At 43.8% G+C, this 16481-nt stretch overlaps 1 protein-coding gene across 5 annotated transcripts in view; it reads right to left on the bottom strand.

Annotated features, from left to right (window-relative positions):
* Positions 1-1376: 1376 nt before the first annotated feature.
* Positions 1377-16481, bottom strand: part of ATP12A (ATPase, H+/K+ transporting, nongastric, alpha polypeptide) — a 29713-nt gene continuing 14608 nt past the window's right edge. For 2 of the 5 annotated variants that reach the window (XM_005880016.2, XM_014528170.1), the window contains 13 exons: positions 15262-15396; positions 12099-12291; positions 9756-9931; positions 8437-8573; positions 6003-6153; positions 4928-5096; positions 4685-4839; positions 3361-3484; positions 3048-3193; positions 2426-2559; positions 2190-2291; positions 1709-1800; positions 1377-1626 (listed from right to left, as the gene is read on the bottom strand). In XM_005880016.2, coding sequence (XP_005880078.1) covers positions 1598-1626; positions 1709-1800; positions 2190-2291; positions 2426-2559; positions 3048-3193; positions 3361-3484; positions 4685-4839; positions 4928-5096; positions 6003-6153; positions 8437-8573; positions 9756-9931; positions 12099-12291; positions 15262-15396 — 1743 coding nt within the window. In that variant the 3' untranslated portion in view covers positions 1377-1597. The other 3 variants (XM_014528169.1, XM_014528171.1, XM_014528172.1) reach the window with 3 other exon arrangements.

The following is a 16481-nucleotide window of genomic DNA, read 5'->3' as shown; positions in this document are numbered from 1 at the left end:
ACCTAGACCCACCTGCAGCAAAATGTCTTTGTCTGAATAAGTAATGAAGGAGAGGTGACAGGGCAGAGGCCACTGAATGAAAAAGGAACTCTGTCCAGTTTGTGCTGGGTGTGCCATTGATGGAAAGGCCATGAACACTACGATCCCTATCCTCCCTATGGGAAAGCTGTATTCTCCCATAGAAATCCTGACTTTAAAATGTGGGCCCATCAGAGACCCAGCCTACAGGGTGGTGATGCTGGTGAGGGGAGAGTTGAAAAAATCCTATATTTTCAGACCTTCCATAGAAAAGTAAAATGACTGAAAGAAACAAACAAAAAAAATTTGAAATATCTCGTTTATGGGTGTGAACTATACTCTGCATTCCAAAAAAGCTCCAATTAATTGGAACACCACAATGAGACCTGGTTTTATAAAATACCTTTTACTTAAAAATGAGGTCTTTCTGGGGCTATTAACATGGATGTCTGTGTCTCACCTGAATAAATCTAAGTTAAGGCATGAAACATGAGAGATATAAAATGAGTGCTGGAGGGTGCTTTGCAACTGTTTTACAAGAAATAAATATTACTGTTTTAAACAACAATAGTTCTCTACTGAGAATGAATCCTGGGAAATAAAAATACCTTTGATTCAGGAGAGCATCTGGAACAGGATATGCAAAATGAACTTGAAGTTCCGTTTTGGAGTAGTTGGTGGTAGGGGTGGAGGGCAGCATGGGATGGAGGGGGGCGGTCACACTGGTAGGAGGGAGAACACCAAGGATGGTTGAGGTGATGCAGCTAGGTGGCTGGGAACCTTTAAGAAGGACATCTCAGAGTCACAACTGAGGTTGTCCATGTTTTTGTGATGTAAACCTACCATCACTTCCATATCTTGCAAACCTTCAGCTGCACTGGCCTCTTTTGAGCAAGGCAGGTATAAAAATATAAGTTCTCTGGGAATTCAGAGAAATCTTTGGGAGGTCATTGAAGTTTTAAGATGGTATGGAATGGAGGTCCGAGCAATCTTATGAGAGCTTAGGGAGCAGAGAGACCCCAGCAGATTTCTGGATTACCTAAGACTATTTCATGGGAGTGAGCTTTATCCTATATAATAAAAGCCTAATATGCCAAGTGTCTGACTGTTCAACCATTTGACCAGTTGCTAGGATGCACACTGACCACCAGGGGGCAGATGCTCCAACTGGTAGGTTAGCTTGCTGCTGGGGTCTGGCCAATCGGGACTGGGCGAGATGGGCTGGGCATGCCCTGGAGCCAACCTCCTGCAGTCTCTCCCCAGCTTCTAAAATATTTCTTCTAATTAATTTTCAATGTACATGAATCCGTGCACCGGGCCTCTAGTATACATATAAATACATCAGTTTTCCACATACATTACCTTGAAATTCACATTCTTTTATATAAGGAGGTGTATATATAAATGAAAATCATATATAAATAGTCAAATCTCTGCTTTACAGTATAAACATCTGGTAGTGTCTTTCCTACAGTTTTCTGGCTTCTCCTGAATGTATTCTGATGATGTCCCGGATGTGGCCAGGAGATGGAGAGGAATGTCCTGGTGTTCTGGTGGGAGGCTTGGGAAGTAGGTGGTCTTAATAATACATGTTCTTATCCCACCAGCCTGCAGAGGTAGAAAGTGAGTTATAAATGGATAGTCTGTGGAAGTGGATAGGCAGAGTCTCAAAGATCATCCCACAACTTACTTCCAGGGTAGAGTCTGATAAAAAGTTTCCGCATCTCATCGTACACCCAGATGAGAATGGCGTGGGGCACAGCCACAAACCAGTACTGAGGCCTAGAAGCAGAAGAGGGAGGTGAACCTGAATGCACTGAAGAGAGGGCCCAGCCCCTGCCTCCTTGGAAAGAACAGATCCATTGGGTCACACAACATGAAACTGGAAAGTTTCTTATTTAACCTGGATTGTGACCACTAGAAGTAGCATCTGCCTTTGAGGTGACCTGTTGGATGAGGGTAGAGATGGGATGGTGAGGTGTGGGAAACCCATTTCCTCTTCGGGAAAACTAGCAGGTCAAAGCCTCTGACTAATACGGAACTGCTCTGTTTTGTCTCTTTTGAAAGACTGAGGGGAACCTCCCCACTCTCCCCAAGTCCTAATGTTTATTTAGGCTGTGACAGCTCAGAGCAGGACTGGCCTTTTCCTCCCCACTGTTGAAGGAACTCACCGGAGCATGGTGAAATTCAGGGCTGTGATGCTTCCGAGGCCATAGGAGAGAATCAGAGCGATGATAATCTGGGAAGCAATCCCCACCCAGATGACTTTATTTCTACAAGAAACATTAAAGCATGAAGATTCTGAATGCCTTTGGCCCAGGACCACATACCCAGCACCAGCAGAGTCAATGCCTCTCATGGGATGCTGCCTCATCACCCAGGAGGTGAGGTGGGATACAGGTAGTACCTGAAGAGACCCTGCTGGAAGATGGAATTCCTCCGGGTTTTCCTGATGATCAGATCTGCTATTTGCTGGACCATGATGCCAATAAAGAAAGCCGTGTAGCCTGTCCATTCTAGGTATTTCCTCTGGTAACGCGTCTGTCAATGGACAGAGAGAGAGAGAGAGAGAGAGAGAGAGAGAGAGAGAGAGAGGAGACCTTGATACCCCACAGGGAAAGCTTCAGAGAGATTTCCATGCAGCTCTACTCTCCCGACCTCCCTGAGATTGAGAGCGGATCACCTCCTCGTGTTTGGAAAGAAACATAGTTGTTTTTTGTTTATTTTCTAACAGGCAAGCAGGAAAAGATGCTAACTTAATTGATTTGGCCCAACTGTGGTCATTGTTGGACTGGCTACTTTTTCCTAAAAAGTGAACTCTAGGCATCAAATTCAAGACAAGAGGTGAGTCCCAGCAAAGGCCACAGCAATGTCACCTCAGGGCCCAGAAGCCCTGTTAACTTGGAAAACGTTCACCTTCTTTGTGTCACTACAGCCATCCAGGGAAACCTAAGTTCTGTGTCAGCCTGAGCAGGGCAGCGACAGGAGGGGAGGAGCAGGAGGACGGAGAAGGCAGAACCACTCCTTACCCATTCTTGTCCATAGCTATCTTCCAAGTTGTTCACAGAGTCCTTCTCCCATTCCACCCGGAGGTTAATGAGGGTGCTGGGTCTAAAGCCCTCCTGTGCATACACGGTGAAATACACAAGAAAAGCTCCCAGGGACTGCATGATACCTGAGGGAATGAGAGTAAGGCGTAGGTTCCACAATGACTTCAGAACTGCCCTGTCCTCATTCTTCTCATGGTTCCTCCTTCCACCCAACCACACCCCACAAGGAAAAGCACAGCTTCTGACTGTGACTGGGTAGTCCCCTGGGTGACAGGACATGCCCTCATCATACCTATGTGCAGATAAGAGTATACGACAAGCGGCTCGTTCACCAGTCGATCCTTCTTCTTGTGGCGAGGCTTCCTATTCATAATGTCACTTTCAGCTTTCTCATAAGCTAAGGCGATGGACGGAACCTGGAGGGGAGAGTCTTGAGGCCCACCCCTTGAACACTGTGCTCTACCCACAGGATGTCAGTAGGGGTGTAGTCTGGGGCCTGGGGAGGGTGGCAGGGAGGATGGTGGAAGGTGGCCATGGGCTATGGAACTGATCTATTCAGGGTGAAGGCAAGGGGTTGGGGGCGGTGAGTACATTGTCTACAGAGAATTTAAGAACAGTCGGCTTTAAAAATCAATCTGCCTTCCATCATCACCATGTGCTGGCAGCTCTATACAATGCGAGTTATAAGTATCTTTGCCCCTCTGCGGCAGGTTTCTCCTACTGTCCCCTTCCCTGGATCACAGTGATTCTCTCCCAGGTCCTCCATCCTGGAGGGCCTGTTAAAAGACACTGCCCCTCCCCACTTCCCACAGACTTTCTGATCCACAAGGTCCTGGCTAGGGCCAGAGACTGCATTTCTAGTAAGTTCCCTGGGCCACACTGGAAGAACCACTGCAGTGGAGAAAAATGAGCAAATCTAAAGGGCCTGAAAATGATCTGACTGTAACCTTGGTGATCCCATTTCCCCTCTGAGGTAGAGCTATCTCGTCTCCCTGCAATGAGGAGGTTGTGTAAAGCAAGAGAGGGCAAGGAGGCAATTTGCAGGACTGCTCTCCTCACTTGGAATTCAGACTGCTCCCTGTTGCCTTTCCTCCTTTGCCTGTGTAAGCCAGAGACACGTGCATAATGTCACAAAGATTCCTTACACAGATGCAAACTAGTAGAGGGGAGGGTTTAGGTGACAGCATTGTAGGTCAATGTGAGACTTTATAACTGTGGCTTCTTATTGTGTTGAGGTGAGGAGCCTCCAGATCACAGATCCTTTTATTTAACAAGGGGCTGCTATGGGTTATCACTTTAGCCATTGGGTCCCCAGCAACACAGGAACTATTTTGGTGACAGATGCATCTTCTCAAAAGAAAAGAGAGCTGACCCTGACGGACGGCATATGTTTTTGGAGGGTGAAGAACTCATGTTTGAAAAGCTGTTATATGAAGTGAAGTGTTGTTAATTTCCAAACATTTGACAGATTGGCACACGGAAGAGCTCATTAGAAATGCAGAGCTTCAGCTCCTTCATGGCAAAGTTTAGTTTATCTCCTTGCCCTTGAGGCAATGACTCTGAAGTTTACATGACCTGGGTTAGTTATCAGACCCTATTCCCTATAGTGTACTTACAATGTCTGTGCCCAAGTCGATGAACAAGATGGTGATGGTACCTAAGGGCAGGGGCACGCCAACAATGATATAGATCAGAAAGGGGCACAGTTCAGCGATGTTCTTGGTCAGGGTGTACGCGATGGTCTTCTTGAGGTTGTCAAAGATCAGGCGACCTAGGCAAAGATGTTTCTCCTTATAGGACTGGCTCTTCTCCCAGTGACCCCAGTTTTCAGGAAGACCACTTGGAGGAAGACTACGCACCTTCCTCCACCCCGGTGACTATGGATGCGAAGTTGTCATCCAGCAAGACCATGTCAGCTGCATTTTTGGCAGCATCTGAACCTGCTATCCCCATGGCAATCCCAATATCTGCCTTCTTTAGAGCCGGAGAGTCATTCACTCCATCACCAGTCACAGCAACAACTGCATCCTAGGCACAGGGACACAATGCGAAAATGGGAATGAACAGGACTATGGGGTCCCAGGTCTGGCAAGAACATTGTTTTTCTTTTGTCTTCAGGATGGAGGCCAACTGGAATGGAGACAAAGGGCCTGGTTTGGGATTTGGGGAAAAGATAAAGTTGGGAAATCCCAGATGACAGATAATGAGCTCCAAACAAGATGTGTTTAAATAATTAAAATCAATGTGTGTGGCAGGCAAGAGGGATACCATTGGTGCTCCATATCCACAGGTTTCCCATCTGAAGATTCAACTGAGGATAAAAAAAGATTCAGAAAAAAATAAACCCCAGAAAGTTCCAAAAAGTGAAACTTGACTTTGCCACATGCTGAACACTATGCTGATGGAAGTGATGTGGGGCACACCCTGATATAGCCTCTGTTCAAATGTAGGTAATGTGAAAATGTCAGTTATAGGTAAATATAGGTTACATGCAAATAAAACTCCATTTTATATAAGGAACTTGAGCATTCATGGGTTTTGGTTTTGTGTGGGGGGGGGGGCGGGGGGGGGGATGTCCTGGAACTAATCCTCTAAGGATACTGAGGGATAACTGTATATTTTATATTTTATGTCTTTACATTTTTGTTCTCTGTCTTAAATTTTAAATCTTTCTGTACCCACATCGACCATAGTACCAGATGCTTCACTGTCAGAAAGCCCTTTGGAGAGTGCAGCTGCGTGTGGGAGGGAATCTAAGGAGGGCAGAGGGTCAACCGGAGATGTGGCCATGTGGGATGATGAGGACAGGCAAGGAACTATATCTAGAGGTTGAAAAGGCACCAAGCCTTGACCTGGGATCTGAATCTTAGCCCTTCAGTTCCCTGCAGGACGGTGAGGGACTGGGAGGTCCTTTGAGCACTGCTGCCCACCCACCTGCCTCTGGCAGCCCTCCACAATAATCAGCTTCTGCTGGGGGGATGTTCGGGCAAAAACAATCTCTGGGTAGCTGGTTAAAACCTCATCCAACTGGTCCTCACTCATGTCCTTCAGCTCCGTGCCAGTCACCACCGCAGCTTTAGCATCCCTAGAAAGGTCAGAAGGAACTGGATGAAGCCAAAGGTCAGATCTTTGGCTGAAACACCCTTCTGGGCAGGATGTGGACTAAAGCCTCTTTGATTTCACTTGGGAATCCAATGTCCTTGATATCCAATACTTGAGTGGGATGACAGGCATTTTGAATACTGGGGACACTTTGGTCTCCATTTCAAGATGGTAAACTGAGGCTAAAAAAGAAGTCCATTTTTTTCCCCAATAGGGAATAACCAAGTAGCCTTTTCCTGATAGGAATGGGTGAGAAGTGAAACTTCCTGGGCAATGTTTTACTTAACAAGGAAATGGAGGATAAAAAAACACCGCCTGTTTATATGTTTTGGGTCCTAGAATTCAGCTTATGCCAAAACATGGGTAACAATTCCTGTTGTTGTTTATTTCAGATTTATAGAGTATCTACTATGCAATGAGCTAGGTAGGAAAAAATATATCGAGGTCTTCTTTGAGGAAAACTATTGTCTGCTACTCTAAAAGGAAGGTTCTAAAAACTCTGATTTTCCAGATCTGATTGTGTTGTTCCCTGTTAAAATTCTTAGAGGCTTTCTTTCCATTAAGCTTAGAGCAGACCCCAGGTGAAGCTGGCACGGCCAGGTGTAGCCTGTGCTGTTGAGCCTCATATCATGTCCCCTATGTTTCAGTTCTAAGCCCACAGGCTCTCCACAGCCCAAAGGCTTGCACAGTTCTTGCTGCCTCATCTTTCCTTCACTAACAATCCACTTTTCAGTCTTCAAAACTCAGCTCAAATACTCTGTACAAAACACTGCATGCCTTTTTCTTTACATTTTTAAAGTTTTGAGCTTTTTTCTGTAGGTCTGTTTTTTCATGCTGGTGCTAAAAACTGGAATTCTAGCACTTGACTTAAATCACAAATCTTCCTAAATTCTGGTAAGAAAATATAAAAGCAAGATAAGAAGGAAAGGGTGGTTCCTGCCCCCTCCAGCTGGGAAAGTCATTATCTGAGCATGAAGCTAGAGCTGATAAAGTGGATAATTAAAAACATTCACAAGCCCTAGCTGGTTTGGCTCAGTGGATAGAGCGTCAGCCTTCGGAGTGAAGGGTCCGGGTTCGATTCCAGTCAAGGGCACATGCCTGGGTTGTGAGTTTAATCCCCAGTAGGAAGCAGCCAATCAATGATTCTCTCTCATCATTGATGTTTCTATCCCTCCCTCTCTCCCTTCCTCTCTGAAATCAATAAAAATATATTTTAAAAAAAAATTAAAAAAAAATAAAAACATTCACAAAAGTATCTACCCCACTTTCTTGCTCAGTGCGGTGACTTGTATGAAAATGTACAATCCTATTATTTTAAAAAAATAAACAAAAGCTCTAACCCTGTTTTCATAAATGAATGTTATTTCCACAAAGGAGAAGACACTTAGCCTTCAAATACTGTTGTAGTGCCCAAAGGTTGTAATTCTGTTTGGTTGTTTTAATTAGTAATTTTTTGGCCTGGTGATAATTTATTACCTGACAGCTGTGTATTCCTAAAAGGCATGAATACTTGGGTAAACCAGAATTGGTTCACTGGTCTTTCCCTGTTTCCCCCAACATGCGTGAAAGTATAATAAAGCCAATGACATTTGTTTTCCCAGTGTAACCTGGAATCTTTAGTTATTTAAATTATCAGCTAACTCTTCCCACACTGCTAGCTCTTCAGTCCAGTGTGTCTCCTTCATTGTACTCATCATAACAATCAGTTTTGAGTTTTCTGTCCCTCCAATTAGATGGAAAGAAAGAAAGCTCCCTCAGGGTGGGAATAAAGTCGTCTGTTTGTTTCTATAGTTCCAGTTTCTTGCAAGGTGCCTGGTACATAACTGACACTCAACAATTGATTGTGGAAAGAATTAACACAAAGAAAAACTGAGTCTTTCCTCAGGAAACAATCTTTATATTTACTTTCAAAAAAAAAAAAAAAAGCACAAAACCCAGAGGGTTCTTAATATTCCAGATTATACAACTGGATCACTGGCAAGTAATTTCATATCAACCCTTTGTTTCAGATTTTCTCACTCTAAATTAGGCACATAAGATTTTAGATCTACTTTACTGGGTTTTGAAATTTCACACAAAGGTAATTTTTGTGGTACACAGTAGGTACTCAATAAAATTATGAGTGAATGAATGAATATATGAGTTATAGAGGAAACCAGCCTAGCATCACCCTGAGAGAGTGTTTGGCAAAAAGGGGATTTTCTCTAAATAACACAGTGTCCCACTGAAGTTGAGTTTCTGCAACACTGGTTCTATGCTTACTTACTGTTTGTTAACTTGCTCCACAGCAATGTTGAGGCGTTTTGCAATGTCTTCCACAGTCTCACTGTTGGCTGAAATGATACCTACACTCTTGGCAATAGCTTTGGCTGTAATTGGATGATCTCCTGTAACCATAATAACCTAGAACACAAACATGGAAAAAAGGCATGGGAATAATGAGGAACTTACCTGGCCAGAGTAGGGGCAGTTCCGTATCACCTGCTCTACCATGATTTAGTAGAACATGGTTAGCATTGACTGTGGTCTGCTCTTACGGATAGTTCTTGATCTTAGATCAAAGACACAACTGTCTGTGAAAGACACACTGATCCCACTGGATCTATCGTTGCTTCTAAGCTTCTTGCATTTCTCCTCTGATTAGAGGAAGCCCTTTCCCTTTGATGTTGCTGTATTTGTGAAAGCTGGTAGCTGTCTACCTGGGACAGCCTCATGTGGCTTCAACAATCTTGATATTAACATGGTAGTGGAATGAAGATTTTGGTTTAGATATCATGAAGGCAACTGGATTGCTGAGGCTGAACCTCAAGAGTTTATAATAAAATCTTTTATTGTCTAGTATCATCTAGGGCAAAATATGGCTACTTCATGGCACAGGGAGTTAGCTTTCTTCTCACTGCAGTTATGATTGTGCTTTATTTCACACAGACATAATCATTTTGCTTTTATTTGCAGTTACTGAAAGCTTAATGTAGTGAAAGTAGAGATTTTTAAAAAGGAATTAAAGCCTTGGGCAGTGTGGCTTAGCTGGTTGTCATCCCATGCACTGAAAGGTCCGGGTTCGATTCCGGATCAGGTCACATACCCAGTTTGCTGGTTCGATTTCTGGTTGGGATGCTTGTGGGAAGCAACCAATAGGTGTTTCTCTCTCTCTCTGTCTCTTTCTCTCTTTCCTTCTCCCTCTCCCTCTCCCTTCCCCTTCCTCTTTCTCCAAAAAAAGGCGGGGGGTGGGGGGATTATGGTATTTACTTGAAGAGACCTAAATACTATCTCTTCTGACAAATGTCCTTAGAAAGGGACACAACATACATGGAGGACTTCTTTTGTTTAGTTTTGTTATTTCTCACCCAAGGATATTTTTCCATTGATTTTTAGAGAGAGTGGAAGTGGGAGAAAGAGAGAGAGAGAGAGAGAGAGAGAGAGAAATATCGGTGCAAAAGAGATATCAATTGGTTGCCTCCCGCACACACCCCAATGGCTAGGGGTCAAACCTGCAACCCATGTACCCTTGATCGGGAATTGAACCCAAGACCCTCACCAGCCAGGGCCATGGAAGACTTCTTAAGTCAGGAAGATAACTCCCACCTTGATCCCCGCACTCCGACATTTGGTGATTGCATCCGGGACAGTGGACCGAGGGGGATCAATCATTGACAAGAGCCCCACAAAACAGAAATCGGACATGGGAAAGTTCATGGCATCGACATCAAATGAATAGGTTTCTGGAAACTCGTCTGCTGGCAGGTAGAGATGACAGAAACCTGGAATGGGTGTGGATTTGGACGTCAGTGTCTCCCATGGAATGACATGAGAAAAGGAAGGACATTTTCATACACTCTCAGTCCTTTATTCTTTTACCAGTAGAGTCTATCAGAATTCATTCTTTCAATTTCATAATGCATGTTTTAAGCTCATCCAAAAAAATTCATTTGCCCATTAGGTTCTCGCAGTGGTCGGCAAACTGCGGCTCGGCAAACCGCAGCTCGCGAGCCACATGCGGCTCTTTGGCCCCTTGAGTGTGGCTCTTCCACAAAATACCAGCTCTTCCACAAAAATACCGATTTCTGCGCATGGGCCATGAAGTTTCAATCGAACTGTATGTGCATGCCTGCACGTGGTATTTTGTGGAAGAGCCACACTCAAGGGGCCAAAGAGCCGCATGTGGCTCGAGAGCCGCAGTTTGCTGACCACGGTTCTAGGGTTATGAAAATCAAGAATGGACAGCCTTTACTTCTGAAGATATCCCAGTTGAGTGTGGGGACAGAGACATAAAGAAATAAGCATAATGGAGCATGGTGAGTGTTATTGACGAGAGCTACACTCCAGCCACCTGGGGAGTCACTAAGAAGGTCGTATGTGAGCTGACTCTTGAGAGAGGCATTAGGGAGGACTTGGGGGTGGGAAGACCAATTAGGACGAAAAAACAGCACGTGCTACTGCACAAATGGGGGAAAGGGTCTGGGGATCAGGGGAATGGTATGGAGTTCAGTCTTTAATCGAGAGAAAGGCCAATAGTAGTGGCGCAGACAGTATCTGGCTCAAATGGTATTTGGCTCTCACAGGTTGAGGTGAAGGGATTCCTGTGTCTGGTGGGACTTCCAAGATCATGTGACTTTCTCATCAGCTTTCACATTAAATTTATTCTCATCCTGGCCCACTGCATGGCCCACACGTTTCAGTAAAGCACAGGCTCTAAGAGGTCAAATGTGAGGTTCTTAGAAGGACCCTAATTAGATAAGTATCAGTCCTGCCCTGAAAAGGCTACTTGCTAATGTGGGCTATTTGATAATACTTCAAGCATATCATCTCATTTATATGTTTTACTTGTTTTACAAACTCAAATATCCTTTAGATTTCCGCTCTACTGGCAATAACCTTCATTATGTCTATTAAGCCTTATCATTGACCATGAACTTGTTACCTTGAATTTATCATCCTGTAGTTCAGAGGTGCCATTCTGTCAACCCATGATTCTCATAACAAGATGAGACAGGTTGGCCATCCAGCAGAGTAGCTGTGGCCTCCACAGGACTTTGTGATATCACTGAAGTGACCACAATTAGGTTCCTGCCACAATGTATTTCTATAGTTCCTTCTACCTCTAATATCCCCTATTTCTGTTACTGGTAATATTTGCCCATAATCACTAAGTAAAATAATTCAACATTTTTAAAAACTTACTTTCTCCTCCAATAACTTGATAAATCTTACCAATTCTTCCTCTAAAAAAGTCTCTGGTAACTGACATCTCCTTCATGTTCCCATTGCCCTGGATCAAATTTCTATCCTCTGTCACCTGAATGAGAGCAGCCACCTCCTCCTGAGACCCAGGCCTGTCTGCTCCCTGATGCCGCCAAGCATGATCCTTCAGAAAACACCGACTCTGACCAGCTTATTTGCTGCAAAGCCTCCAGTGGCTCTGTCCTGACTGCCAAATGAAACCCAGTTCCTCACCCACATAAGGCACTCCAAACCTTGACCTCCAGTCTATCTTTGCAGCCCTACCTCCCATGATGACATAATCTCCTCAGTCCTGCAACACTCCACATTGACCAGCTTCCTGACAATGCTCACCACCCCGCCCCACCCCCCCACCATCATTTCTACCTCTGGGCTTTGGCCTATGTTGTTCCCTCCACCATGAAACCTATCCCCCACTTCCCTTCAAATATTGTCATTCAAGGCTGGGTTTAAATGGAATTCTTCCATTGAACCTTCCTAGATTTTCCTGCTTAGCAGCAACCCCACCCTCCTTGCTGCCATCATGTGATATGCTCTTAATTTGTATACCATTCTTCTTCTTGTGAGTCCTGTGGAGGCCACAGCTACTCTGCTGGATGGCCAGCCTGCCTCATCTTGTGCCCTGACGCAGCACAGAGCCTTGCACTGAACAGGTGACACATAAGGGTTCTGCCACGAAGAGCTTACCCAGAACACGCTCCCCTAGACCTCCCAGTTCCATGTATGCAGTGTAGAAGGCCTCAGCTGTGCTGTTGTTCAGAGGCTGCTCCTGGCCATTGACCATGATGGTGCTGCACTTCTCTAAGACCTTCTCAGGGGCCCCTTTCATCACCATGAGGAAGCGCTTGTCAATGGGGTCATCTGTCTTATGTATGGAGAGCTGGGAGGGAAGAAAGTGGACATAAGTACAGCATGCTAGTAAATCATGACACTGTCTCTATTACTGAGGGCCTGAATTGTACCAGCCTTTTAACTAGCAACATGACAAAATGAAAAGCAACTTTTTCTCTCATTGGGCTACTTATCCTTGAAATGTAAAGAAGAATTTTACAGGTGGGTTCTCTCCTTTTCATTTTCTGGCTAAGTGATATGCAAGACATCTGGACTCAGCCTTTTAGTCACAGCCCAGCTTTAGAGGGGCCAGATGTGGTTGTCAGCTTATGGCATCTTCTTCTACCTTGAACAAGATCTGCATGGGGTGCCTGTGGGTTAGGGGTTGTAAGCCACCTCGTCTCATCTCCCATCTCTACCTCCTCTGAGCTATTCTGAGCTCAGGCAGGCATGAGAGCAACAGGCTTTCCTGTGCCTCATCCTCTCTACACTGATCCAGTTTTTACTACCTGGATATTAGAGAAAATGGTGGGTGTGTGGAAGTGGGCAGGCTCACGTCCAGGCTTTCAGTAGAAAAGTTAAGTAACAGGTATCACAATTCTAACACCAATGCCCTTGAACTAGTAATTCTTCTTCTGGACTCATCCTAATAAGATAATTGGGAAAAGTGTGAAAAAGTGTATAATAATAAATGGCTAAATCTTACATAGTCCTTATTATACACCAGGCACTCTTAAGCCCTCAAAAGGAATTTCAAGAAGCTGGAGTATTTGAGAGAGAATGAGTAAGTTTATGAGAAAAATGCTACTATTTTGGGTCTATCAGTTGATTTTAGACTTTCAGATATCAGAGATGAGTACAATAAAAAAATAGAGGGCAAGCATAGTTTGCCAGCTTTTTAAATTTATGGTCATATAAAGACATTAAAAAGCAACTAACCAATCAAAACCAAAACCAAACCAAGAGCAAACTTCCCATCTACTATCATCATCGTTTTCTCAAAGGTAGAGCATTTCAACATTTAAAAAGTAGGAATAATAAACACTTATATAGTGTGTGCTGTCCTAAGTGCTCACATAGTAAAGTAATTCTCAAAACTGTCATAAGGCTGTGGGTGTTCTTATCACCATTTACAATGCAGGAAACTCAGGTGCAGAAAGGTTAAATGACTCATGCAAGGTCACACACTAACAGGTGGCTGAGCTGGGGTTTGATTCAGGCTGGCAGATTCGAGGCCCCACCCTGATCACGTAGGATGTAAAGGATAATTGTTTAAATGAAACACATTCATCTTTACATAAAACTTTATAAAATATTGTCTAAAAATCCAATTTGTCATAAACTACTGAAAATCTCTTCATGGACCAGCCTCAGTTTGGCGAATTGCTATTCTAAGGCCAATAAGATGTGGACTTTCTACTTTGTTTCCTTCAGTTGACAGAAACCTCACAATTTTCCAAGGTCACAACATCTACTTCTCATTGTTCATGGCTAATTTTTGCCCAAGTATAAAGTTCAAATGGCACCAACAACATCCAAAGAGGTGTTTTGGCCTTGTCAGCAGGAACACACACAAGCGCTCTCTTCTTTCTAGTCCCAACTCTGGTTAGCCCATTTTCTCCTTCCGCTTTTAGTACATGAGGCCTCATGGGATCTGCTTTTTCTCATTTCTTACATGCTGAAGGAAGTCTTTACTGGAGTAGATGAAGTTCATCTACTCCAGTAAAGACTTTTTGCAGGGTCTGTGTGAGTCCTGGCTCAGCCCTCAAGAGCTGTGTGATAAAGTTCTGTGCCTCACTCTCTACCTTACAGAGCTGTGGTGAAAATTGAGTGATTTAATACATGTGGAAATTAGCACACATGATTACTATTATTATTTTAGGATTGTGACTCATTCTATTTTCACTAAAGTTTTGAACGAGAGATCTGATTTCCTGGCTTTAATATTTGACATCTCACACTTTTGTTGGTTGTCTGTTTGGCTAACTGCAATTCTTCATTGGCCCATTATCCACAAAGATGTTTGCAACAGTTTTTTTTCCATCCAAACAAAATAGTAGGCTAATCACCAGAAACTCTGACACAAACATGGCTATCTTATTTATACACTTTATTGTTAATGCAAGGCAAAATCATAATGCCTATGCTCAGTTCTGGAGTCTACTGGAAAGCCCATTGGCAGCAGGACCTTGGGCTACACAGTCATTTTTCCAAACACAGGAAGGATGGGGATGTTTGGTGATTGGCCACCCCTAAAATGAGGGAGACAACTAGGCAAGGACAGCCATTTTCTTCCAGAGAAATGAGTGGAAAGAAGATCCCTATGGGACAGGCCTGGGAAGCCATTGGCTGGTCATCAGAGAGACTCCTCACTGGCTTCATAAAGGCAAGGCTTCCTCATTTGGCCTGAGCAAAACTGCTCTGCCTCTGACTTATATGGTAGAAAAAGCTTGTGCTCAGGAGTCAAACAGATGTGTGAAAATTGGTTGTGCCACTTTGATGCTGGAATGAGCCTGGTGACATTAACACACTCAGAGTCTGTTTCCTTACCCATAAATTGGGATTAATTAGTCCCATTTCATATGCTTACTGTGAGGATCAATGAGACAATGTATATGAAGCACCTGACACAGACTGAGGACACAGTTAGCTCTATCCCTTCCTCCACCTTTCATTTACCCTATGGGCTCTGGCTGTTGCTCCTCATTTGTGCAAGTCACCCCACAGGGGCACGTGTGAATGAGTGAGGATGTGAGTGAATGTGCCTGTAATAGAGACAGATTGTTCTAGGTAGGAGAAGCCGGGCTGACAACATTCTTTTTCTCTATCTGCCTTAGGCAGAGGAAGGAGGCCAGCAAGAGAAAACCTGTTCTGGGTTTACTAGACACCCAGGCCATCCATCTCAGAGGACTATTTTTAAAGTCAAGTATCATTCAAAATTCGTACTAACCTAAGAGTACTTACATGTAGAAATGTCGTTCTCCTGATAACAGAAATTCAGTTGTGAGGAACAACTCACCTGAAATTTGTTGGTTGAGTTAAAAGGGATTTCTGCTACTTTGTGGTTTCTTTTTCTAATTTCCATCACATCACCCAAAACCACCTCTGAGAATTTCAAAAGAGCAGTTTCTGAGGCATCTCCAACCACAACTCTCTGAGAATCAAAAGAGTTAAAAATAAATATTTGTAGCACATAATCTGGTTCTTTGGGGATTATTTTCAATGAACCAACTAGCTCAGTGGTTCTCAACCTTCCTAATGCCACGACCCTTTATACAGTTCCTCATGTTGTGGTGACCCCCAACCATAAAATTATTTTCGTTGCTACTTCATAACTGTAGTTTTGCTACTGTTATGAATCGTAATGTAAATATCTGATATGCAGGATGTATTTTCATTGTTACAAATTGAACATAATTAAAGCATAGTGATTAATCACAAAAGCAATATGTAATTATATATGTGTTTTCCGATGGTCTTAGGTGACCCCTGTGGAAGGGTCATTTGACCCCCAAAGGGGTCGTGACCCACAGGTTGAGAACCGCTAAACTAGCTGGACAGACAAAATTATAACACACAATTGTGACTGAGTTAAGACCATGGTAAAAATGTTAAAGTGAATCATGCCACCTACTGGCATTAGCAAAGCTCAAAGTTAGAGCTCTGAGAGCTGAAGGGTTTCATGAAAAACAGCAGTTATGAATTAGATCTTGAAAGACGGTTACAAAGAGAGGAGAAGAAAGCCTTTCAGAAGCCAGAATGCCATAAATGAAGGTGAGAAGTGGAAGACTTCTGTCCTAGATGCTGGGAGTACAGATGGACATGGAGGGCCCTTAAATGCAAGCTGAGGTCTAGGTTCAAGAAGCAGAAAACAGAAGCAAAGGAAGTTTTTGAGCAAAGTTAGGTGATGTATTTCATCTAATGTAGTTTTTAAGGAAAATTAGTGCCATGCAAGAAAGACTGGAGGAGGGATAAACTTGAGTTAGGTAGGCCAATTAAGAGGCCGGTACAGTTATTTTGATACAAGCAATTGGTGATAATAGAAATGTAAAATTATAGATATACTAGAGGCCCAGTGCATGGAATTTGTTCACTTAGGGGGGGTCCCTCAACCTGGCCTGCACCCTTTCACAGTCCGGGAGCCCTCGGGGGATGTCCAAGGGGGAGCAGGCCTAAGCTGGCAGTCGGACATCCTTAGCGCTGCCACATAAGTGGGAGAGGCTGCCACCACTGCCACTG

This window comes from Myotis brandtii, unplaced genomic scaffold (genome assembly GCF_000412655.1).
Source record: "Myotis brandtii unplaced genomic scaffold, ASM41265v1 scaffold62, whole genome shotgun sequence".
Taxonomy (NCBI): Eukaryota; Metazoa; Chordata; class Mammalia; order Chiroptera; family Vespertilionidae; genus Myotis; species Myotis brandtii.
This window is presented reverse-complemented; position numbering and strand designations above follow the sequence as displayed.